This window comes from Ruditapes philippinarum, unplaced genomic scaffold (genome assembly GCF_026571515.1).
Source record: "Ruditapes philippinarum isolate M1 unplaced genomic scaffold, ASM2657151v2 ctg4416_1_1_1_1, whole genome shotgun sequence".
In the NCBI taxonomy this organism is placed as follows: Eukaryota; Metazoa; Mollusca; class Bivalvia; order Venerida; family Veneridae; genus Ruditapes; species Ruditapes philippinarum.
The window spans coordinates 1-27,550 of record NW_026854972.1 but is presented as its reverse complement, the minus strand read 5'-3'; the positions used below and the strand labels follow the sequence as shown (position 1 = coordinate 27,550).

General features: G+C 32.5%; 1 protein-coding gene across 1 annotated transcript; it reads left to right on the top strand.

The window, feature by feature from the left end:
• Window positions 1–1,704: 1,704 nt before the first annotated feature.
• Window positions 1,705–26,114, top strand: LOC132741655 (uncharacterized). The gene is made up of 4 exons (XM_060729875.1): window positions 1,705–2,360; window positions 21,484–22,114; window positions 22,532–22,690; window positions 23,464–26,114. Exons 2-4 carry the CDS (start codon window positions 21,548–21,550, stop codon window positions 24,058–24,060), a joined length of 1,323 nt encoding a protein of 440 aa, XP_060585858.1. The 5' UTR covers window positions 1,705–2,360; window positions 21,484–21,547; the 3' UTR covers window positions 24,061–26,114.
• Window positions 26,115–27,550: the final 1,436 nt, after the last annotated feature.

Here is a 27,550-nt window from a genome sequence, read left to right as displayed (position 1 = left end):
CTTTAAATATCTTTAAATTTCTTTTTATAAGATGACTACCAATGTTCATATTGCAATATACTATGTATAATTATGGTCACCTCTTTGTATTTTTCATTGCTATGTCATGTTTGTTGTATTATGTTTTTTTTGGCCGGAGGTATGTTACAAGAAGTATGTTACAAGAAATATTTTTTTCTTTTTCCTTTTTTTACATTCCAATCATCATTATCATAATAAATACTTTATCATCATCAACAATATATTAAGCATACATGCACATGATCATATCATTCTGATCATCACAAACCATCAGTACCAATACATAAATATCATCATTATCACCTGAACATAATCATCATCCTTATCACCAATAATTCATCATCATCATCATCATCATTATCATCATCGGAAGCATCAGCAGCAGCAGCAGCAGCAGCACAGTAGCAGCATCAGTAGCAGCATAAGCAGCAGCATAAGCAGCAGCATTATCACTTGATATTTAAAATGCAATAAAAATGACATCAGACTGTATGTAATACAACAATGGCAGTTATAACAATAAGGTGATAAAAATAAGATTTTTTTGATGAATGTGATGATAATATAAACGATTTGATGACGGCAAAAATTATGATGAAAACGATGAGATACTTGAGTATTATGATTTTAATGATGATGGATTTGATAAATATTTCATGACAATGATTATGTTGGTAATGAGGATTACAATTATGACGATGATATGATTTAAATAATGATGAATTGAACGATTATGATGATGATTATCATACGTCATGATTTTTTGATGTTTGCTTCAAATTTTATGATGAAACTGGCAAAAAGCATGCTTTTAGTAAGACAATGATAGTTAAGACGATGATAAACATGATGATTAGTTTACTAATAATGATTTTGATGTAGTTGAGGTTGATGCATTTTTGAATTCGATAATGAGTTTACTAATGACAATGATGAAGATGACACCAGGTGATATTTACTTGGTGATGAATATTTTGAGCCAACTTCATGACGGGAAGCATTATTCGTCTAAGCGAGACATTATTTTTGAAGTCAGTGTATTTCATTGATAAATACAGCTTCATTTTTTATTGTTTGTTTGATTTATTTGTTTATAATAGTTTCAAATAATACTTCTTAAAAGTACATATATTATTGGCCTTGCATGTATCATTTAAAGCATTAACTTATATGAATTATTGAAGCATTCATGTATATTAGACCAGAGCAAGTCAAAAACTTAAATGACGGTTATATTTATTTTATATTTAGATATACTATTTTCTATAATTTGATGTTGTCGCTAGAGCTTCAATATCAGATAAGCATTGATTTATGCGGAAATAATGCATAAAAATTTGACCTCAGATAAACAATATTATTTCTTTTTATTAGATCATATAATTCGACAGAAAACGATACGAAAAATTAAATAGATATGCGACCTACAGAGGGTTTCATATAAATATATCTTTGGTTTTATGTAATTGTAGATTTATTGTCTTAATTATACCCAAACTATTAATTAAAACAATCATGTTCTGCAAAACAAGGTTTTTTTTTCAGCCTACTATATTTCCCAGATTAAAGTTTAACTGAGCAAATAAAAAAGAAAACTTAACATTTACATGATTAATACATTTAAACAATTAATGTATATTTGTTAAAATTTTAGATATGTTCAACAATTACATGTGACGGACAGGAAGCTTAAGACGTTATATCAAGTTTCTCACAGGAAGATTTTTAATCACATTCTTGTATACAGTCAAACTTGTTTATAAAGGAATAACTAAAAGATAGTCTTTATGTACGAGTGGTCTTTATTCGAAGTTTTCACTGTTGTATTTATTTCAATGAAATTTTCTAAGAAAATGTTTTTGTTTTTCGTTGCGATGTGGTCTTCATGCGGAGGCCATCTTTGTCACTGGTTTGACTGTATTAACAAAATAGATGGACTTATAATCATCCGTATGCATACATTCTTTGAATATTTTAACAAGCCAAACAGAAACATGATATTGGTTAAACATACGTTTTTTATTCATACATCAATTTATAGACTATTTTTGTATTGTATTGCCTTAAAGTATGACGTGTTGAATTTTAATTGGCTCACAAGCAAGCGTTTTGAAGCGAAAATAAAATAGCGTGTAAACTGATGATTTAAACTATTTAGATTTAAGCACAAGAGGCAATATATTGTGGACAAATTTGTTATAAGTTTTTTTTGTAATCAAATATGCTACTGTGTTTACATATAAACATTTGAATAGAAAACATTTAAAAGATGAACTTTGTGCTCAATTTCTAGAACACTTGATTCAAACACATAGATGGATTAAAGAAGACACTTAACCGTAAGTTGTTATATTTTGTAATACGTCTATCATTCATGTTTCTGTATCAATTTACTTATGTAGTATTTCTATTGTCACCATTTTTAAGAAGACATTATATTTTTCATGGAATGAAATATGTTTTTTATAAGGTCTCTTTGCAGTGGATACTCGATGTCGACTTTTATGTTGAAACACACGTTTTCGACTTCGTGCAAATGTACTGAAGCAAGCGTTTACGTGAAAGATGAATTATATCCATAACTATTTAATGACTTCAAATCAATCATGCGTTAACACTATTTCGATTCAAATCTAGCGATGAAATTTAATAATGTAAATATATTTTATCATGAGCAGTTATTGTAATTGCAAGCTACGAATCACACCCCATCCTTCCACCGACGTAAACAGCACTCAACATTTAAGTATGATAAATTTTAGCTTCAACGAAAAAGTATTGAGCAAAACTAAACAAAATTCATTGTTTTATAGGGATTAAAGGTTCTAAAGCCTTCATGTCACATATCATCCACCAAAAGACAGAATTAAAAAAAACATCAAAAAAGACATCCTAAGAATTGTCAGGCAATATCAAAGGAGGATTACACACAATTATAAAAAAACACTAAACTACGACTAAAAAAAAGCGTTGTTCTTGACGATCAAATCACACTTTTATAAATTAAATCAATTCAAATTAAACTTTGATTGAATTTAAGGGTCGACCGCTTACCGCAATGGATTCGAATCTCAACTATTTCATGGAGGAAGCTATCCACGTTGTTTTACTGAACGTCGGTGGTTTTTACTCAGGCGTCCAAGCGTCCGTGAAATAATTCAATGGAGGGCACATGATGTCTTCCTCCACCAGACAAGCTGAATTGTCGCCTATATTATGTTGATGTGACGTTTAACCAAATAGGAACAAAGAATATTGATTTGACGATATAATAGATGATAAACAGAATCCCTAAAGAAAGCCTTAAGCGGAAAAAATTAGCATATGGCTGTGTATTAGTTATACCTGTATTTTCACAAACGGTACTAGTGATTACAATCTACAATTATACCCTCAAGACACTGGAGTAAGCAGAATTCAACATTTAAGTATAAACTGGATATATTTTTTAAATAAGAAACATATTTTTTTTTCATTTTTTGATGTTCATATGTGTTTGTAACTTTGTAAAGTCAAAGCAGATCCTTTTTTCCTAGCGTATATAAAAGCATTGCACTGATTGTCTGATTGTGATGTTATGGATACATAGGGTGTTATGGTATGCAATTGCAATAATCCAACAACCTTCTGACAGGCCACAAGAAGTCCATGGGAAGTGATGCATTTAGGAGGAAGCAAATAAAGTAAAATAGAGAGAACGCGCAAAACGACAAATTTGAAAATGTTGCAGGCTCGATTTAATTGAGACTGTTCATGGACGGTATTGGAAAGAGCAAGCTTTTTTATTTACCATCCACGCACCCTTGCACCGACTTAAGCCTGCGTTACATTACACTCCGATTAGGTTTACGATGGAGAATCGATGCCTGAACGGGCTGAAATTGACAATTTCAAAGGTCTCCGCCCGGGGACACTCCGGTGTAAAGTGAACGGTTGGGCACCATACGGGTAATCGGAGAATTTGGTGCAGAGTTATTTTCTTCCGGCATCCGGTACTTCGCCAGCGCAACGTAGCAGACACGGTAAAATACACTCCGATTTACGGCCCCACACCTTTTGCTATCGGTTACATACCGGTTAGAATCTTTACCTCCTGGGCACCAAATATTCCTCCAGTTTCCAAGCGGTATCTGAGCGGTCGCCGAAGACGGCTCGGCAGGTTAATGACTGGGACCCGGATGAACTCATTTCGTCGCACGTATGGTCCTTAAATGTCCGTAAGGATAGCGTTGGGGTTATTAAACAGACCTTACGGCAGGTAAAGCCTTTGACCCATGTTCAATACTCGGACGACGGTGAAGGTCACTTTCGTTGTACAGATGTTATCAGTACCTTGCGAAAGTGAAAGCGATTATTACTGTTTAACTGCTTGACAGACTGTCCAGGAATGATGCGGTGGCTGAACTGTGCTCTGGTATGTATATTCAAGTTGGTTTGCTGCCAAAGTGCTCAGGGTAAATCATAAATAACACCATCATTCTCTCATTAGCAAGATTGCAGAGCTGAATTGGTTAAATCGCTAGACTTGTAATCTGTACATTGTTGGTTCGATTCCCGGGATGACAAACTGAAATTACTAGGAATCTTTCGAACAAGAATTTAAAGCGAATTCCCCTGCATGTGTGCTTAAACGCTAAAACAATTGGATAGGGAAAAAAGAAGGAGAAGATTGTTTGGGGTCCTGCTTGGTTCTTTGACGTTGGTTATCTTGTGTTGCTAGATAGTGTCGTGCTTGCGTTCATTTAACGCCGCCTTCGTTATTGAGTTTGTTTTTCATATTTTCTGAAATAAGGGCATCTTGCTATCTGTATCTTGCGCTGTCTTCCAACATCTAGAACGATTAATACTTTTCTATACGGCAACCGAGTGCGAGTATTTAAAAGCTCAATTACACACTCATATTCTCTCAGTTTTCACACACGTCCATGGAGGCTTATGAAAGTTTTTTCAAGTTTCAATTACAATATTTTATGGAAAACTTTGATTTCAGAGTGTAATAAACCTTCCAAAAAAGAAAGCAAAGGAGGGGTGGGGGAGAAATCAGAGGAGAAGAATTGAAGGCAAAGAAAAATGCCAACAAAAGAGGGGATGTGAATAACGGCCGGAAAATGGGATAGCATGCCATACGAATACTGTCCGACAGCCGATCAGATATGGCACGTATACTTAACCGTCACAGAACTGCAAACAGGTCTGATAACGGAAGGCAATTGGACTTTTATCGTACGTTTGTCTGCCGGGTACCTTTAGAATATCGACCGGTGTCCAGAAAGAAGACGCCAAGGTTTTTCACCGCGTGACCGGGCGAGTATCCTTTGGAAACCATCAAATTACCTAACTGACCACAGAGGGAGAATGTCCACCCACTTTTTTCCGGACATGATTGAAATGTTTCTCTCCGATGTTGTCCCATCGATCCCTCTATATCGGCCGTTCCCCGCTTGTAATGTGACGTAGGCATTAAGCAGTAGTCAACATTTAATGATTCGTAAAAACGAATAAATATTTCGTAAAAACGAACTTATATTTCGTAAAAACGAACTTATATTTCGTAAAAACGAATTGATATTTCGTAAAAACGAATTGATATTTCGTAATTACGAATAAATATTTCATAAAAACGAATTAATATTTCGTAAATTTATAACGAATTATTATTTCGTAAAAACTAATTAATATTTCGTAAAAACAAATTGTTTTCCTTTATAAATATTTACGTGAATTCCTTTAAAGTTTTATTATTATTTCAATATCTTATTAACGGCAATTGTCGTCTCTGGTATTTACTGTTTAAATACCAATGTTAGTATTGTCTATAAATTATTCGAGATGGCAAGGTTAACGTCTTTTCTGTCATACAAAGTAAAGAAAAAGAACACGAAAGAGGAACGGGTAAGGTACCTTTCTATGATATCGCATGGCACTTGTCAAACGACTCAACAACCAAACCAAACACAAGTCATGGAAAAATATGGAAAACCTTGACTGTCTTATAATTATAAACCTGAACATTGTAATGTCCAAATAGCAATATACTGAGTCAACCTTTCCTTATACAACGTGCACTCATCAATATATTATGTGGATCCATCTTTATATGTAGTCAACTGAATAAGATATGATGTCAATGTGTCTTTATATGATGTCAATTTATCATTATACGATGTGCATTTTTGAATATATTTTGTGGAACCATCCTTATATAAGGTCAAAATAACAATATATTATGTCAGTCTGTCCTTATATGATGTCAGTCTGTCATTATATGATGTGAAGTTATAAATATACATGTATTATGTGGAATAATAATTATATAGAGTCGAGTTTATATGATGTCTATGTCTCCTTATATTATGTCAATCTACACTGTGCATTTTTCAGTATATTATGTAGAATCGTCTTTATATAGAGTCAACTTAACAATATATGATGTAAATGTGTCCTTATATGATGTAAATATTTCATTATACGATTTGCATTAATGAATATGTTGTGTGGAACAATCTTTATAATATAGAGTCAAAATAACATTATATTATGCAGAACCGTCTTTATATAGAGTCAACGTTACATTATATGATGCCAACACGTCCTTATATGAAACCAGTCTTTCATTGTACGATGTGCATTAATGAATATATTATGTGAAACCATCTTTATATAGAGTCAACTTAACATTATATGATGTGTATGTGGCCTTATATGATGTCAGTCTTTCATTATATGATGTGCAATCACGAATATATTATGTGGAACCATTATTATATAGAGTCAAAACAACACTTTATTATGGAGAATTGTCTTTATATAGAGTCAACTTAAAAATATATGATACAATTTACTTTGAGTTTTCCTGCTGTCGCCACGAACGGTGCATAGTGAGATATATAACCCGTTAAATTAAACCCCATCAGTATAATGACAGAAGCACACGATATAATGATGTTTGCTCTTCATAAAAAGCAGCGGTCGTATAACAATAGATGCACATCGTATAATGAAAGATTGACATAATATATTGATAAGTTGACTGTATATAATGATGCATACACATAATATATTCATAAATGCACATCGTATAATAATAGATGCACATCGTATAATGAAAAATTGACATAATATATTGATAAGTTGACTGTATATAATGATTACACCACATCATATATTCATAAATGCACATCGTATAATGATTGGTCGACATCATATAAAGACACATCGACATCATATATTGTTCAGTTGAATTCATATAAGGATGTATCCACATAATATATTCACGAGTGCACATTGTAAAATAAAGAAAGAGTGACACAACAACGTTCATTTTTACAATCATAAGACAGTCAAAGCTTTCCATAGAAAAAATCTATTATCAGATTATAGTGAGTACATGTTATGTCAAGCATGACAGAAGAAAAGCATTAATAGAATCGTAGATATTTAAGATGAATAAATATATCAGTTTAAATCATTTCTGCAGTGTTCCTTTCATTTGACTCTGTTTTAGTTATACAACATGTTTTGACACCACATAACTCACACATCTTGAAGTGTTTTTTTCCTTCTAATAGCGAACTTTCCAAGAAGACAAAGAATATCAATTTCAAGTATAAAATCTCGACAGTAGATGGACTATCTAAACAAGAATTAAGGAAAATAGAATGGTACTTTAAGCGAAAGGTGCACTTTTATATATAGCTATAAATTGCTCTGTCTACTGACTCTCTTCGTGCTAATAGAAACAAATGACTTCAGTTATATGTTTATATAGTGCATTTTTAAAAAGTATTGCTTAAAATTTGAATTTCAAATTTATTTAAAAGAAAAGAGACAATATGTCAGTTTTTGAAAATTTGAAATTGTCTGCACGATAATCAGTGGTACAAATATTTGTACGATACGTGTTATATGCGAAAACTATTAATTCTGACTAATTGCAGACTCATATTGAATTTGAAAAGAAACCTAGAACAAAATGAACATTATTGATGACGACATAATGCTACTCTTTCTTGAAAGGTTTTTTATAGAAATTTTCATTTTGGTTGAAGGTTATTTCAATGGAGCTACATTGACTTTTTAGAAAATTAGTATAGTGTATATATCCTTTCTTGTCATATTAGTAATATAAAGCCTGATAACCTCTGATACTTTTGATTAATTTTTAGTAGTTGTTCTCATTGTGAAGTTTCTTATATCGTAGCCATATGCCCACATCGTCGGGTGCTCTAAATGTTAACGTATTACCATTTTAATGTTTAATGTAATTTTTTCTGCTTATGGCAAGCCGATGCTATGTGGACATAGACAAGTAGATTAATTACTGTAAATGAAACCGAATCTGCAACATGTTTTTAAGTTTGTCTTTTTATTATTTTTGTGTTATGCATATTTCCATCTTATTGCAATATTCTAATGTCCAGTCTTCTAAATTGACTTTTGATAGAGAATTTTATTTTTACCGCAAGTTTCAATTCGAAATATCTTGAAAAAAGACATTCTTCAGAAGCATTGAAGGCAGCAAAATTACAGGAACATTGCATACTCGGTTTGATTGAGTATGTACATGAGGGATTATGAAAAACTGCAACTTCCCTCAAGCCCCTAGCACCGGCTTGAGCGGCACTCAATTCTCGACACTTAAAAGTGCTGGACTCAATTATCCCGAAGGACCAGAAATATATCAACACTGAAGTGAAGTACGGGGAAACTTTTTACGACCGCCACACAACACTTATATAACACCTGCATGTTGTTGTGATGTATAAATATCTGTAAAAAAAAGATCCCTCGGAAGCATTAAAACGGCAAAATTACATGAAATTTGCAGACTCGATTTGATTGAGTCTGAACATGAGGGAAAATGAAAAAGTGCACCAACCCTCACACTGTGAATGAATGAATTAAATAGGATACCTTCTTTGTAAGTGCATTTTGACTAAAAAATAAATGCGTAAAAGGTATCTAAAATGAGGAACTAATTTGAAATCTCACATATTTATTTATTTACTAATTTATTTATTATTAATCGCATAGTAACGCTTAGTTCGTCGTTTCAGTGTTCATATTTATTTTATACCATAATTATATTTGTTTCTTATGAAATCAAACAAATAAAGTGATATATTACATGATACATATACGCTGCATACAGCTCGCAACAAATCTAGCTCCCCAGAGCGATTATGATGATGATATGGTGATCATGTGGTGATAATGATGATATTGATATTGATAAACGTGATGATGTTTTTTATGAAGAAGATGATGATAACGATTATCATGTTGACGATAAAGTCGCGTCATAGCATACTGCGATAGAAAACAACTTACCTTGCTGGTTTGGCAAGGGGGGAAACGTTTGTTCTAAAAATAAAATATAATTTATAATGACACATTTGTATTTCATTTAATTCATTAGCTTATATATTTCATATAAATTACAGCAAATACGAATCATAGACCAGAAATGAAATTATAAACTTCGAGATTTTAATATGTTACTGTTAGTAACCATTGAGCATATAAATGCATGGGACATGTGGGAGTTGGATCCATATTTCTTCATTTTTATTGTTAAGATACCATAGTAAAAAAACAAGATCATTATTTTTTTCATAAATTCGTATGATTTGGCAGAACATGTTTGATAATTATATAAATAAATAAATAGATATGCGACTTGCAAACAGGTTCTTTTAAATATTTCTTTATTCACTCAATGTTTAAATTATAACAAAACTATTTATTTAAACGACAATGTCTGCAAAACAGGACTATATTTTAAATCTTGTGTATTTTGAATATAAGGTTGTGACAAAGCAATTTAAAGAAAATCAAATATTTACACGATTGATATATTTGAAAAAATGAAGTATTGAATTATGTTCAATTAATGCATGTTAGACAGCAAGCTTTACATGTTAAATCAAGTTGGAAGATCGATAGAATACCAGTATATTAACAAAATCAATTTATTTAATAATACACCATTTGAATGGTTTTAACAAACCTTTCATAAATATGATATTCGTCTTTCAACAACTATTTTTCTTATTCATTCATACGAAATATCTATGTATAGACCAAGCATTAAGGTATGAGTTGTTAAATTTTCAATGGCTAACATGCAAGCGAATCAAAATTTTGATTCAAAATAATGCAAATTTATTAAAAAAGATACTTTACCGTAAGAAACATATTTTAACTCGTCTAATATATGTAGTATTATAAATATTTCTGTATTAGTCAACTAATGTAGTTTATTTGTACTGTATTTTCACATTTTGTAATCAGGCATTCTTTTATACATGGAATTGCAGATGTCATTTTTGTTGAGTTTTCTATATTGGGATATTCAAATACATTTTTTCCGTCACTTTCGGTTTCCGAAGATAGACATATCGAAGCACACAACCACAAGATTTGTTACCAAAACTTGGTACAAATTTAGTTGTTAATCTAGAGATGTGGGTCCTTACTTTTACTATATGAAGAAGCCACTTTGCGTTTTATATAAACAATCTTTTTTATAAATATCATTACACGCTAACAGACAATATATAACAAACGACAGTCGAACCTTACTTCACTTATCAAAACGCGTATAAACAATAGAATGATGCTTTTATCCCTTAAATCAATACATAGATAAACAGAGCAGGTTAAGTCGAGACTGCATTTATATAGTTCTATATATATTCAATGGATAAAAGGAGAGTATCTTTTTTATTCAGAAAACATCATTATAGGCCTGGTAAAGCTTAAATATAAATAGATCTTATTAAAAGGTATTTAACACATTCTCGATTTTAAGGACAAAAACAAAAATGTTTGGCTAAAATTTTTATAACATGCACAAAAGAATAATCGCGATATTAAAACATGCGTCAGAATAAACCATTTTTTGTAGAGAAAACTCTGAAATTTTCCTTTTTAAAATCTAATCGATTTGAACAGCCAATTTGAACATTTATTATTAGAACAATGTAAAGCAAACACGTTACCTTCAAATATAATTTTAAGTATATGCCATATTACAAGTCACATATCTATAACCACTTATTAAAGAACACGTAAATTGCATGGGTCCAAACAATATCTATAATATGACTACAACAATTATAACACACTATTTTACGCGAATATAGAAATTTGTTTGAAATAGTTTGTAATAATTGTTTTTTAATAATTTCTTTATGGATATAGACTTACTTAAATTGCTCCCATATGCATATAACTTTCCCATGGCATGTCAGCACCTGGTTGGATGATTTCAGTTGAAAATTAAAACGTTTTACATCTTCAGAACTTTTCATTGAATGATACGAACGTGTTATATCGTGGGTTCGATGACAGTTATCGTATGAACACATATCCCGGTGCTTCTAAATTTCAAATTCCACAATTTTATATTTAAATGTTGAATTCTGATAAAACTGGTACAAAGTGGAAGTTATTGATATTTTTCACATACTAGTAGCGTTTATGGACAGACTTGCAATATTTTGAATTTTGTCTTAAAAATCGCCCCGTATACTCAATCAAAGATGTTATTTTTTCGATTCTTGAGGATATATTGAATTTCTTAAGATAAATTGCCAGTTTTTGTTTAATTTTTCTCTTTTGATTGACGGCTTACCTGTGATTTGATGGCTTAATAACCTACTATCTTCTTTCAATACTCCATTTTATTTAGTTTTGCGGTTGTTTCCTAACCCTAAATGTATAACTTTTATATTCAAATGTTGAGATATGCGTGCGTGTGTGTGCGTGTGTGCGCGCGCGCGCGTGTGTGTTTTTTTTTTTTCAAATGAGCAAAAGTGATCAAATTGTGTGGTAATGTTATTACGCTCTAGAAGTTGAAATGCTGAAATGGACCTGGTATTCTTAGTTTACCTTTATAATATGCTAGGCCAGGAAAGTAACACACGTATGTCTGTTCCGCTCTTATTAAGCCAGTATATACCCTAGACTTGATAGTTTGGCCTGTTATTAACAGAATATTAACTATGTACCACCTAGAGCTTCAACGAATTTGTCAGTATTACAATAAGAAGGAAATAATTCTGTTCACTTGAATTTATATATCAGGTTTACATAAATGTATAATTTCATTTAAATATCATTGAATAAACAAATGATATCAAAATAGTAAACAAAACACATGTATACAAATTTAACATATAGTCGAACATCGGGAAAAGCTTTAAAGCGGTGCATTAATTCATCAACAGAATTTACGAAAATATTTTAAACTTGAAAAATGATGTTTGCTTCCCAAGTGAATATTGTTTACGATATAATTTTTCCAATCTAATTTATCATAAAGTTGATATGTTTCCCATTCGTAAAATAGATAGATAAACACATCTAAAATCAAAGGGCTGCAAGCTCTGTATTTTCTGATCTTTGCAATCTGAATCGCAATGTATTTCTGTATGTATTTTCCTGTATAAGTTTATTTTATATACAATAATTCATCTTAGTTTAGATTTTTTACTTTAACAGTTTAAGTTTGATACATACGGAATTTTGCATGACTAGAGTTGCATCAAAAATCATTTATTTTCATTTTTATTATGACAGCCACACTTTATCATTGCATATCGTGGCTACTTCCTTAAAAAGACACTTAAAAATAGTTGCCTCGACTGGGATTTGATCCCAGACCTTTCACGAGCGCGTTACCACTGCACCACGGGGAAGTTATACGATGAACCTGAATAAAATCAAATAATTCTAAATTTAGAATTGCTATTTCGGGTTTGTAATCCTTATTAATTTCGAGGTATTTTGTTCTAAATAAACCTATTCTTTAACACTGATGTAAATAATTTAGCGAAAATCCTCTTGCAAAAACAGTCCGACGTGTATATATTCCACTACTCGATAGTCAGATTTATTCGTGTACAACGCTCTGAAGTATTTGGTAATCGACATCGCTAAAAAAAGCATTTACATTGATTAATATGATATTCATATAAATTTAAAGTGTAGTCTACGGTGGCACAAAGGTGACGTGTTACCAAGTCGTGGCCACGAGATAGCTAAGTCATGGCCACGAGTTACTAAGTCGCGGCCAAGAGATAGCTAAGTCTTGGCCACGAGATACTATGTCGTGGCCACGAGTTACTAAGTCGCGGCCACGAGATAGCTAACTCGTGGCCACGAGATACTATCGTGGCCACGAGTTACTAAGTCGTGGCCACGAGTTACTTAGTCGTGGCCACGAGGTTTCTAAGTTGTGGCCATGAGACACTATGTCGTGGTCACGAGTTACTAAGTCGTTGCCACGAATTACTGACGTATTCGGTAATCGACATCGCTAAAAAGCATTTACATTGATTAAAATGATATTCATATATATTTATAGTGTAGTCTACGGTGGCACAAAGGTGACATGTTGTTTTTATTTATCTCGCAGTCACCAGATACTATGTCGTGGCCACGAGTTACTTAGTCGTGGCCACGAGGTTTCTAAGTTGTGGCCATGAGACACTATGTCGTGGTCACGAGTTACTAAGTCGTTGCCACGAATTACTGACGTATTCGGTAATCGACATCGCTAAAAAAAACACATTTACATTGATTAAAATGATATTCATATATATTTATAGTGTAGTCTACGGTGGCACAAAGGTGACATGTTGTGTTTTATTTATCTCGCAGTCACCAGATACTATGTCGTGGCCACGAGTTACTAAGTCGTGGTCACGAGATAGCTAAGTCGTGGCCACGAAATATTATGTCGTGGCCACGAGTTACTAAGTCGTGGCCACGAGATAGCTAAGTCGTGGCCACGAGATACTATGTCATGGCCACGAGTTACTATGTCGTGGCCACGAGAAACTATGTCTTGGCCACGATTTACTAAGTCGCGGCCACGATATAGCTAAGTCGTGGCCACGAGATACTATGTCGTGGCCACGAAGTTTCTAAGTCGTTGCCATGAGTTACTAAGTCGTGGCCACGAGATAGCTAACACTTTGCCACGAGATACTATGTCGTGGCCACGAATAACTATATTTAATCATATTACACCATTTGTATGAATTTCCCTAATTAGCTAGACATGTGCTATAGTACAAAGATTCACCAGCCTATAAAAGTGCCATTTATACAACTTATTGACTTGTCAATACTTTTACATTTAGCGTCACTGTGACCCTGATTTTTGACCCAATGACCTCGAAATTATTAGATGTTATTTACTGATCAGGTGCAATGATATTTCTGGATTATATAAACCATGGCTAATCTCTTCTAAATTATTCATCAGACAAGGACTTTACCTTATAGGCTATCTACTATCCATAGGCAATGTCCCTTCCAAATAAAATTAACCAGGACTCATTTTATCGTATGAACAAGGTTAACAGGCCGTAGTACGTACAAACTGACCAATTCGATCACAAAATTGTCCCAACAAAGAGCTATAGTCAAAATTAATGTCTGATGGGCCTTGAAAGGTGACTCTCTAATATCATCTAAAAGACAATTTCAAAGTGAATATCTTCAGTGTTTTCAAAGATTAATGTTGCATGTAAAAGTAAGTTGTTAAGTTTAAAAAAATCATTATATATATAGTGTATTCTGATTGGTAAATTATCTCGTGGCCACGCCTTAGCTATCTCGTGGCCACGACTTAGTAACTCGTGGCCACGACATAGTATCTCGTGGCCACGAGGTAAATAATTATCATCCTTGCTAAATAACGACTCAAAACAAAGTAATAATTAAATTTTAATGAATGAATGAGCGTCACTGTAAGACTATTCTATTAACAAATAAGTATACAAGCAATACAAGCAATACATGTAAGACTATTCAATTATCAGATAAGTAAGCAAACATGCAATTCAAGAAGACAATTCAATTGTCAGATAATCAAACAAACATGCAATACAGGTAATGTAGAACATATTAAATGCAACAAGCATAAATACCCGCCTGTAACACTGAACTTAAGTGACATTGATTTACGACAGTAAACAAATCATGCAAAGTATAGGATGCTCAACAATTGATTTTTAAACTATAAACTATTACACTATAAACTTTAAACTGTTTTAAACAATAAATTATATAAAGAAATAATTATTAAAACAAAATATGAAATGAAATAAAGATGAAAAACAAATAAACAACATGAACATATGAATGTAAAAAAAAGTAAAAAAAAAAATAATGATAAACCAAATACATAAATGGGCTTGATGAAGGGCGGGCGGGAAAAAATGTTGTTCAAACAGTGACGCTTACAAACAAAAAACCAAGAACCGGCAACGTCGTTAAATAAACTACTACGACCAATCAAAAAACGAGATATGACTATCCAATAAGAAAGCTTGTTAAATATTAGGCTAGAAGAAAATTCTGAAGAATACAGAACAGAGAAGCTGTTGTCAATAATTAAATATTTTAAAAATATTTAATATAGTCCAATTATTATCCTTGCTAAATAACGACTCAAACCAAAGTAATAATTAAATTTTAATGAATGAATGAGCGTCACTTTAAGGCTATTCTATTAACAAATAAATATACAAGCAATACAAGCAATACATGTAAGACTATTCAATTATCAGATAAGTAAGCAAACATGCAATACAAGAAGACAATTCAATTATTAGATAATTAAACAAACATGCAATACAGGTAATGTAGAACATAAATGCAACAAGCATAAATACCCGCCAAACCACAGCCAAAATAAGCAAAGGCAAAGCAAACATAAATAAAGCACAAATTAGCATGCAAACGAAATTAAACAGAAATAGCCTCTTACCTAAAAATCTTATACTGCCATATATCTAAATTCTAAAAAAAAAATTAAAAAAATGACAAAATATTATATGATACAAAAAGACAAAGTATCATGTAATCCTAAGAATTTTAACTGAACAACTAACGTGGTAAAGTGGAATTCACACGTAAGAAAAAATGCCTTAGACGATTGGAGCCTTCTGTGTTCAAATGAAACCCACCATCTAATTTAGCAAATAAAAATCTTTTAACTTGACATTTAAACAAAATGGACAGTATAATCTTATGAATTCAAAATTCAGATCCGAAGCCAAAACATCTTCAAGAAAATGATTTAATTCTTTGATTTTAATGTCTGTATCAGAATGATCCACCGGTCGAGGGAGAACAGAAGAAATAATAATCTTAATTGAATGGTTTTCATGCCTAATAGATGCAATCAAAATGGCAAAATCTGAGCCGATAGAATGAATTGACTGTCAATTACTTATACATTTGTATTACTAGTGCCAACATGAACAACAATAAATCTTTTGTCATACAAATCAATTTTGTGTTGACTAACCAAATAAGCTAATCTGCCAATAGTTGCACCAGGAAAGGACTGGATCTTGACTCCCTCGATCGGAGAAATATTTTTAATGATGGAATCTCCTATTATAACAACAGGACGAATTTCTGCAAGAAAAACAATAATAAATATAATATAAAATAGAAAAATAAAATTGAGAAGAAAAACAAAGACTAATAACAAAGAATATGTGATGAAAACAAATAAAAAGTGTAGACAAAGAAGCGCAAAATATGATATGCTGATATTTGAATATCAAATCTTTCTAGAAGGTTAAGACATCCTAACGACAATAGACACGTTTCTCCGCAAGGACGAAATGCATAATCAATATTCTTTGCAATTCTACACAATACTGCAATAACCTGTTAAAGCAACCTAAAAATACTACAATCTGAGACAATAATTAAATTTTTTCTTTATAACTTAACAGGTTTTACTAACAAAACGAGAAACTTAAATTTTATCTTTAATATCATATTGACTATATCTTTTGTAAGCATCAGAACGCCAATCACCCATTAGTTGCATCAAATCTGGTGGAATTTCTAGTTTAAATGCCGAAGTTGCAAAACCTCTTCTTAAAGACTGAGTGGAGTATGGTTTTGAATCTAAACCAATACCCTCAATAACTGAGCGTAGTTTAAGAAGAAACGTATAGTAGGTAACTGGCTTACCTCATTGGAAGCAAAAATGTAATTTATCATATTCTTATAAGCCTCAACAGGACACAAAACAGGGCCAATTATTGGAGACAAAGGAGTGATAAGAATCCTTTCCCCAGCTTGAATAGTTTTAGTCTATTTCATAGAAACTAACAATGTACTATCATCAAAACTTTAGTAAAAATTAAGGCTCAGATAAATCCTTAGAACTAGTTGGAACGAGATTAGATTTTCTGGCCATTAAGAAAAAAGCAAACAGAAATAAACACCAGAATGTGTAATTGTCAATACTAGAAAAGTCCAAACATGAAATTCAATGAATACTCATCAAAATATCAGGAGTTATAGGTTCCGCTTGTTTAACTATGTGCAGAATGCTTTTAGCAATACCCTTAAGAGACAAATTAAGCAAAAAGCTGTTTATATGTTCAATATTGTAACCTAACAACAAATAGACAGATCTAACTCAACTGATATAATTTTAATTGAATCTACAGATTTAAAGGACCTGCTAAGAAACTGAGCATAAAGTTGCAATGTTTCAGTTGAAGTAGGTAAACCACAAAATTTATAAAAAAAAAAAAAAAAAAAAAAAAAAAAAAAACAAATATAAAAGATTCTCATTGAACTCTTTAAGTTCCTACGAGAACCAACAGCATAAGCTCTTTTGTTGGATTTAAGTCCAGTGTGAGTACTTCAAGATGATTCTCTGAAAACATATATACAATGAAGACTTAAAATCCAATTTACCAATTGTTGACAAAATGAAACACAGACTCATCAACTTTCCACTCTAGCAAATCATATTCTTTGATTAACATCTTAAACTGTTGTTCATGAATTGGATTCAAACCCCATCTTGATAAATGATCTGCTATTCGATTATGTTTTGAGGGTAAATGCTGTGCCTTAATTTCAAATTCATTAATTGTCGCAAAATAACATATCTCTCTGAGACAAGACTGCAAAAAGGATTTCCCAGTATTGAAAATGATGCAGACTGACAAATTATCACAAAGAACTAAAATACGCTTGTGCTTAAAAGTGCTTCCCCATAAATGAACACATACAACCAATGACAACATTTCAAGGGCCTCTATATGTAACTGTTTTCCTAAAATAAAAGAAGGAAAAACAGAATGAAAGAAATTACCCTTCATAAAACAACCACAAGATTCTAAACAAGAATCTGAAGAAAATATAGCATCTGGCTCTGACCACGAGCCCAGTGAAAAAAAAAAAAAACTCTATTATATAAAGGTAAAAATGTACTCCACCACAGGATGTCTTTTATAACCTTTTGAGGAATATCAAAAATCATATTACTGGGTGAACCATGCAAATCTCTTAACCAGTTAAACAACCGACTAACAAACACCCTAATGGATTAAACACAAGAGCTAATAAAAATGGAGTTTACCCAGTAAGGACTGTATTTTCTTAAAAGAGGCTTTTTCTTTATCTAACCAAAGTGAAAGAAGAATATTAATTTCTTCCAGTCTATCTGGAGTGATCTCCATGGTCATTTTTGAAGTTTTAAATAACACTCCTAAAAAACTCATTACACTGGCAGGAGGACAGCTTTTATCTAAAGGCTCTTCAATCCAACTATATTCTAAAACCTTTCCTAAAGTAGAATAAGCCATATGAGCATTATCGGGTCTCTCAACACCTGAAAAGGCATCCTGATAATTGAAAATACAAAAACAAAATCATATTAAATAAATGCTAAAAAATTAGTCACTCTTTGACAAATAGCAGCAGCACTGCGTAAACCCATTGATAAAACTGTATCACAAAAATATGCTTATCCCAAACAAAGGATACAAGATTGTTTTGTGAAGGACATAATGCTTATTTGTCTATAAGCACGTCTTACATCTTTTTTAAACATTAAACATCCTTGACCTTTGGCTAAAATAAGTTTAATAAAATTATCAATCTTTGGAAATACTATAGAAATAGATTCCCCTAAATATACATCTTTGTCAATGTAATCATTCACAGCATTAGAGTAGAACTACTGAGATCCAAAAAAATCCTTCTCTCAGAAACTGACTTTTTAGGAACAGAATTTAAGGGTGAAGTCAAAAGATTATCATCAAACGGGCTATTTTTAAAAGGACCAATGACAGCTGCATGGCTTAAGTCTTTGACCAAATATTCTTCAATTTCAACAGGAAATTCGGTAGCTCCTTTATAGTTCTTATAATGTGATACATTTTTAGTTGGCTTTAACACATTTTCATCACCCTGGAAACCCAAAGGAAATCCAAACTATAACAAGTCACAAACAAGTAAATCTTTGTAATCAAAATAAATAATCAGTATTGATCCTGTCGTTTATTCTAATACGACAACTCTCAAAATTATATTTGTCTGACTGTTTATCTACTTTATGAATTTTAACCTTATGTAAAGATTAAGAAACACTAGGACCCTTTTTTATTTCCATACAAAGTGAACATTTATTTGTATGATTACAAATATGTGACTCTAGCGGAATTTCTACCTTATTTCTTATTTGACTGGAACGTCAATTCTTTTGATTTTCTAACATTCTTGGAGATTTATTAGAACAAAGAAATTTTTGTAAAATATATCTTCTAATTCATTTTCATATTATCTTGTATAATTGATAATTCAATTCTTCTTGTTACAAACTACTGCAAAAATGTTGTTCAAACAGTGACGCTTACAAACAAAAATTCAAGAAGTAGCGCGAATAACTGGCAGCGTTGTTAAATAAACTACTACGACCAATAAAAAAACGAGATATGACTATCCAATAAGAAAGCTTGTTAAATATAAGGCTAGAAGAACATACTGACGAATACAGAACAGAGAAGCTGTCGTCAATAAAAAAAATATTTTAAAAATATTTAAAATAGTCCAAAAACACACACATGTCACCTTTGTGCCACCGTAGTAGTCAGATTTGTTAATTAATTATATAATTATATATTAATTTTCTTAGGTAACTAGAAAACTGCCGTAGGACAATTATGTTCCTCTTTCACCTGCCTGTCAGAGTGCCATAATTATAATTTATTTAGTGGACAACGATTATACATTAAGTGTCATTCTGACCCTGATGTTTGACCCTATTTCCTCAAAATTATTAGGTGTCATCTACAGGTGCAATGTTCGTACTAGGTTATATTAACCATGTCTCATTCCTTCTTAAGTTATTCATCAGATCATCAGGTCAAACATCAATATAGATCATTTAATGGTCATGGCCACGGGCAATGGCCCTACCTAATAAAATAACTTGGATTTATTCCTTCAAAAGTAATCGTATGTACATGGTTAACAGTTCGTTAGCACGTACATATTGATCAAAAGAATGGTCCCCACAAAAGGGCCATACAGTAGTAAAAAATATTATTTGATTTATGGGCCTTGGATAACTACCACTTATGATCCTTAAATATCCTGTATGTTTTGTGATTGATATTGTTACTGCGTGTATACCACACTTGCAAAAAATATATATGTATATAGTTTTGTAAATAAAACAATTTTCAAAACATCAAAGAATATGTAAAATGTGTACTGCAAATATGTGTTCACATTATATTTAATCAATAAATTATATGCATTCATTTCTTATTGGAAAATTTGACTTAGAATTTATAGAAAATAATTTTCTAATTACCTCCCATTATTTACATGAAAGTTAAATTCGGTAATATCTTCAATATATATAAATAATGCTTACTTGAACTTACAGTATTGACAAATCTTAATTTGAGCATCATATTTATGAAATAAAACCATGAAAAAATGTGTTACAGGATCTTAATTCCTTAAGTAGTTGACAAGATTTATGTTACATGTACAATTTTAGCCAGGAATGTCCTAAGTTTAAAAAATTCATGTATATATATATTGTAAACTGATTGGTTAATTATCTCATACACACGACTTAATTATCTCGTGTGCACGATTTATTAACTCATGGACACGGCAAAGTATCTAATGTGCACGACTTAAGTCTCGCGGCTTCGATAAAGTATATCGTACCCAGGAGTAAATTATCTTGTGCATACAGCTTAGTAACTTGTGGCCACGACATAGTATACGTATCTTGTGCGTACAGCTTTGTTACTCGTAGCTACAACATAGTATATCGTGCGCACGACCTAGTAACTCATGATCAAGACAAAATATCTTGTGTGTGTAAAAACACACACATGTCACCTATGTGTCACCGTATTTCTGCCTATACTAAGGCATTTAAATTATTTATTTTTATTTTTTAAATTAATAAAGAAGTGTTATTTTATGAAAACAATTGCATTTATTTACAATTCAGAACAAGGTGTATATAAAAAATACCTGAGCTTTTTATTTTTGACATATCTAAAGAATATTGTATTACAACTTTCAAAAATATACTAAATAGACCCTCTTGAAATGTTATAATATTCTTTATTATTTTACATATTTTTTCAGCTATAGATCGGAGCTTACAAGACACACCAGTGCTTTAAGTGGGAAAAAAAAAAGTTTCCAAGCAATGGCTTCATATAGCCCTAAACTGTTAGAAAAGAAATACAATAACTGGGTTAAAGCTCAGTTAGCTTTGTTGTTTACTAAAGAAGGAGTTGAATCTTTTGTTTGTAATGAAATGCAACAATTTCAATTGAAATGTCTGCATGATATATGCTACTTAAATGGCTTATTTAGTGGGACTTGTTGTTCAAGTTGCTGCACGGAAAATGTTGTTCATTGCCGTACTGACACAATTTGTAAAGTTAAGCACGGGAAATGTACGTATCATCGAAATGTTGCGACAAAGTACAGTTATTCTGGCTGTCCTAACAAGATATGTCATAACTTCAAAACTGAAATATACAATGCACATAGGTACAAAGGTCCGTCGTACAAAAATAGTGATGCCACCCAGTGGTGCAGTAATTACTGGGAAGTAGCAAAGTGCTTCATGCCCCCAGATGGATACAGAGAAAAGACATCTGCAACAGAAACAGACTTTAATGGTATTATTAGTGTTATCCTTAATTACAAAGACTTCCAGGGTAAAATACGTGAAAACCTCAACAATAAGAAAAATATTTTTGAAAAGGTAAACAATATTCCGATACTAATTACGAAACTTTGAAACAAAACAATCGTTAATACATTTGTTGAACATAGAAATTTAACACTACAGTATGATATCTATAATAAACTAAGATTTTATCATGCTTTCTGGGAATCATTTAGTACCTTAGTAAGGATTGAATTTTAACTATTAATTAACAGATTGCTAGTTTACAGAAAATTTCATTACTTACTTAGTAAAAGGCTAAATATTTGCTGAAAATATTATAGTTCGTTTAACTTTGAAAACGAATGTTTCTTAAATGACTGTATGACACAAATAATTATGTTTCATTAAAAGCGAACGAAAAAACTAATTCATTGCTGCATATTTTTATCATTTGATATAGCTTCTTACTCTTTAATCTTTTAGTGAGAACTGTTATTCTATTTTGATCAGGCGAGAGTGATTGGAAGAAATGTGCGACATTCATCAAAACTTGAAGTAGAAGATTCAGATCTCCAGAATTACTTTCAATTATTACAGAAACTACTTTCTGACCCCGTGTATTTAGGTACTGACACGCATGCGCAAGATGCTAAGCAGAAACTTATACAGGTAATTAAACTATTCTAACATTTGAATACGTTACACATTTCGATGTATGACTAGAACACAGTGATTTCGTGTTTAATCTACGTAAAATGAGTTAAAGTCTAATTGAATATTTTTTATAGAATTTATAGAATTTTGAACAAATCATGTTGTTTCATTGATGGAAAAATACTGTTTCCATTAAATTATGGTCTATTCTCAAGATCATTGTAACAAAATATGTTTGTTATTTAATGAACAAGAATATTGTGCGTAAACATAATAAAATGTTCCGGAACAAAATAGTTTCATATTATTAAATGCTGGCCGTTATGCAATGGCTCGTAAGGAAATATACATGGACAAACATTTTTTTTTCACAAATGAAATCTTTTTTTCAAAATGCCCTCTGAGAGATGCAAAATAAAGTCAGAATATTCAATTAAATACACAGCAATTATTGTTCTGTGCTGAAGATTTATACTAATTTTCAAAACGTTTTGTTTGTAAATAAACCTGGTTACGCTCTTGTGACTATTATTCGACACAGGAACGAGCACTAATTGTGTTTACTACAATAGGCAAAGTTTTGCTGTATACATTTTAAACTATCATAATTTTGATCAGCATGCAATTTACAAATTAGTGATGACAAACATTGCACACGTACCTGTTACAAATACATACTATAGATTAATTATATCTTTGAAATGTACACTTTATGATTAAAAGATATTAAATTCTGATATACTTGCATATTGATTGATATTGTATATTTTATGGTATTTATAATTAAGTTAGAAAATGACACTCTTGTCATTGGTAAAGAAGATATAAGAAGGGTACTAGACGATGTGGCAACAGCAATTCAAGACAAGATGAAGGCTGGATTAGATGAGAAATATGACATAGTTAAACTAGATATGATTAGAAGAAAACAAGAAGACCTTCTATCTCTCGAGTCTAAAACTGCCGAGGGTATGACACAAATACAAAATAAATCAGACGCTTCTGTGAAAAGATTAAATGACGAAAGGGACAAAGAACTTGATACAATTCATAAACAAGGAAATAAAGAACGAACAGGCCTGGCTGAATTAGGAGAGACATTACAAAAAGAACTGAAGACAGCAAGTAAAGCCGAGAAAGAAGAACAATATCTATCTCTCCAGTCTAAAACTGCCGAGGGAGTGACACAGATACAAGATGAAACTGATGCTGCTGTGAAAAGATTAAATGGCGAAAGGGACAAAGAAGTTGATACAATTCATAAACAAGGAGAAAAAGAACGAACAGACCTGACTGAATTAGGAGAGACGTTACAAAAAGAACTGAAGACAGCAAGTAAAGCCGAGAAAGAAGAACAGTATATTGATTCTAAAAAACGTAAGTGATATAACATTTATTTTTGTTTATCATATGACATCATGGTGTGTGATATAACTATAACAAATTTCCTTTGTACTTAACACCTGAAAAAATATAACCATTGAATACCATTGAATAGCACCACAAGTCATGATGTTCTAAAATCATCCATTCATTATTCTTGAGTCCAAAATTTTGTATCAAATACATACTGCACTCCATTTAGCCTCGCGTTTATTTTTCAAGCCCAAATCGAAGCCATATCAAATCCATGATGTACACCTTCAAGTATCGTTTTCATTTTCCGAGTCCAAAATGTCCATATCAAAAACATTCTGCACTCGAAGTGATCGAATGTGTGATATACATTTTTCTTATACTTAGACACCAGAATTGTTGATCTTAGGTGCCATCTTGATTTAATGTATTTTAATGTAAAACTTAAGAGTTCGTTATAAAATGTTGAGTACCATACTTATTCTAGCCAATATAATTATATTTATTTATGTAGATATTTTCAGGTAAAATATTTAATTAAGTATTCTTTTGTGCGACTATAATGCCAATAACTTGGCGGATATATGTTATCCAAATCATGCCCTCTTAGGTCAAAAATGGCCTACCCTTATGGCTGCTTGGTTTATATACTTGAATTCTTTGAAAGTACAATGCCAAGGGTTTAAATATTTTCTAAATAGTATCATCATGTGATGCACTACAAATTTTTATATAAAAAACGCCTGTTCGTGCTGTCATGGAAAGGGCACCGGGTATAATTGGGGAAAAAAAATCGACATTTTTAGAAATTTCCGAACGTTAAAAAAATAGCTTACACACCTCTTTTAATTTTTAACGCGTGTGTGATCGTAAAGTCTGTCACTTCTTTTGAGAAACAAGTCAAAACATTAACATTTTTTCTCACAAGTTGAAATATAGGCTTATAGTATTTATAATTCGAGCCACTGTTGTGAATTGTGTTTTCTGGCTCATCTGAGCACAAAATGATACAACTGTGTCCGTGGACCTCCAGGAAAGTATGCGGTTATTTTGGAGGACAGTGAAAGACTGACATATGTTTAAGTTAACTTACCCGGGACTTGAAGCCACAAGTCTCGCGCTTTAACCGACTGAGCTATGCGTGCTGGCAAAATCATTCTATGTGATATACGTTTTATTTATTGTGTCCTCTGCTCCATTGATGATATATAATTTATTATAACTATCCTGTGAAATGTAATCAAATTTTAAAGGGGAGAAAAATGTGAAGCCTGACCAGGACTCGAACCAGGGACCCTCAGAATATCGTACCGCGGCTCTACCGACTGAGTTATCCGGCCGCTTACACACTATCTCCCCTAATTAGTAAACAGTTCTGAACCATAGCATACTCCCCCGCTATATTGAAATGTGTCCTCGAGTTTCTCAGCGATAGAGAGCAATGTTAATGCAGTCATGGTCCCCCGTTGAGCGCCAAATGTTACAGAGTTAGAAAAATGTGCAGCCTGACCGGGACTCGAACTTGGGACAATTGTTGGTTATCGGACTCAAAAATCACTATCAATAATCGGACCACCACAATCGATTGTCTGCCGATAGTATAATCAAGTTTCGCACTTACTATGGCCCTTTTTGTGTCGCCTTGAAAAGGTGACATATAGGGGTTACTTTTGTCGGCGGTGTCGGCGGCGGCGTCTGTGTCGTTGTCGGCGTCGTTGTCGGCGTCGTCGTCGGCGTCCCCTAAAGCTTGTCCGGAGCATAACTCAGTCACTATAAGTTTGATTGACTTCAAACTTGGTATGCATGCTTCTTTCAATAACCCGAAGTGCAGTGCACAAGGTCCGGTACTCTGCAGTTCTTATTTTTTGAGTTATTGCCCTTTGTTAATTTTCATACTTTAATTTTGTCCGGGCCATTTCTCATCAACTTAAAAAGCTATGGACTTGAAACTTCATAGGATGATAGATCTCATTAAGAAGAAGTGCAGTGCACAAGAACCAGTACTCTGCACTTCCTAATTTTTGAGTTATTGCCCTTTGTTTATTTTCATACTTTATTTTTGTCCAGGCCATTTCTCCTAATGTATAAAAGCCATTGACTTGAAACTTCATAGGATGATAGATCTCATTAAGAAGAAGTGCAGTGCACAAGAATCGGTACTCTGCATTTCTAAATTTTTGAGTTATGGCCCTTTGTTATTTTTCATACTTAATTTTTGTCCAGGCCATTTCTCCGAAAGTATAAAAGTTATGGACTTGAAACTTCATAGGATGATAGATCTCATTAAGAAGAAGTGCAGTGCATAAGAACTGATACTCTGCATTTCTTATTTTTGAGTTATTGCCCTTTGTTGATTTTCTTACTTTATTTTTGTCCTTGTCATTTCTCCTCAAGTATGAAAGCTATGGACTTGAAACATCATAGAATGATAGATCTTATTGATAAGAAGTGCAGTGCACAGAAACTGCTGCTCTGCACTTATTATTTTTTATGCCACCGCAGCATCTGCGATGCGGTGGCATATAGCGATTCACCTGTGTGTGTGTGTGTTTGTTTGTTTGTGTGTTATATAGATTATATAGTGAACTTAAAAAATCTTCTTGTGAAAAACCACTAGTCCAATTTCAACCAAACTTGGCAGGATTGATCCTTGGGTGAAGGGCTTCCAAAGTTGTTCAAAGAATTTCATTCCATGCAGAAATCTGGTTGCCATGGCAACCAAAAGGAATTATAAGAATAAATTTAAAAAATCTTCTTGTAAAGACCCAAAAGGCCTAGAGCTTAGATATTTTGCATAAGGCATTGTCTGGTAGACCTCTACCAAGATTGTTCAAATTATAGCCCTGGGGTCAAAATCGGCCCCGCCCCGGGTCATTGATTTTCACTATATGTACATATATAGTAAAAACTTAAAATACCTTATTGTAAAGACCCAAATAGCCTAGAGCTTAGATATTTTGCACAAGGCATTGTCTGGTAGACCTCTACCAACATTGTTCAAATTATAGCCCTGGGGTCAAAATAGGCCCCGCCCCGGGTCATTGTTATATAGATTATATAGTGAACGTAAAAAATCTTCTTGTGAAAAACCAATAGTCCAATTTCAACCAAACTTGGCAGGATTGATCCTTGGGTGAAGGGCTTCCAAAGTTGTTCAAAGAATTTCATTCCATGCAGAAATCTGGTTGCCATGGCAACCAAAAGGAATTATAAGAATAAATTAAAAAAATCTTCTTGTAAAGACCCAAAAGGCCTAGAGCTTAGATATTTTGCATAAGGCATTGTCTGGTAGACCTCTACCAAGATTGTTCAAATTATAGCCCTGGGGTCAAAATCGGCCCTGCCCGGGGTCATTGATTTTCACTATATGTACATATAGTAAAAACTTAAAATACCTTATTGTAAAGACCCAAATAGCCTAGAGCTTAGATATTTTGCATAAGGCATTGCTGGTAGACCTCTACCAAGATTGTTCAAATTATAGCCCTAGGGTCAAAATCGGCCCCGCCCCGGGGTCAT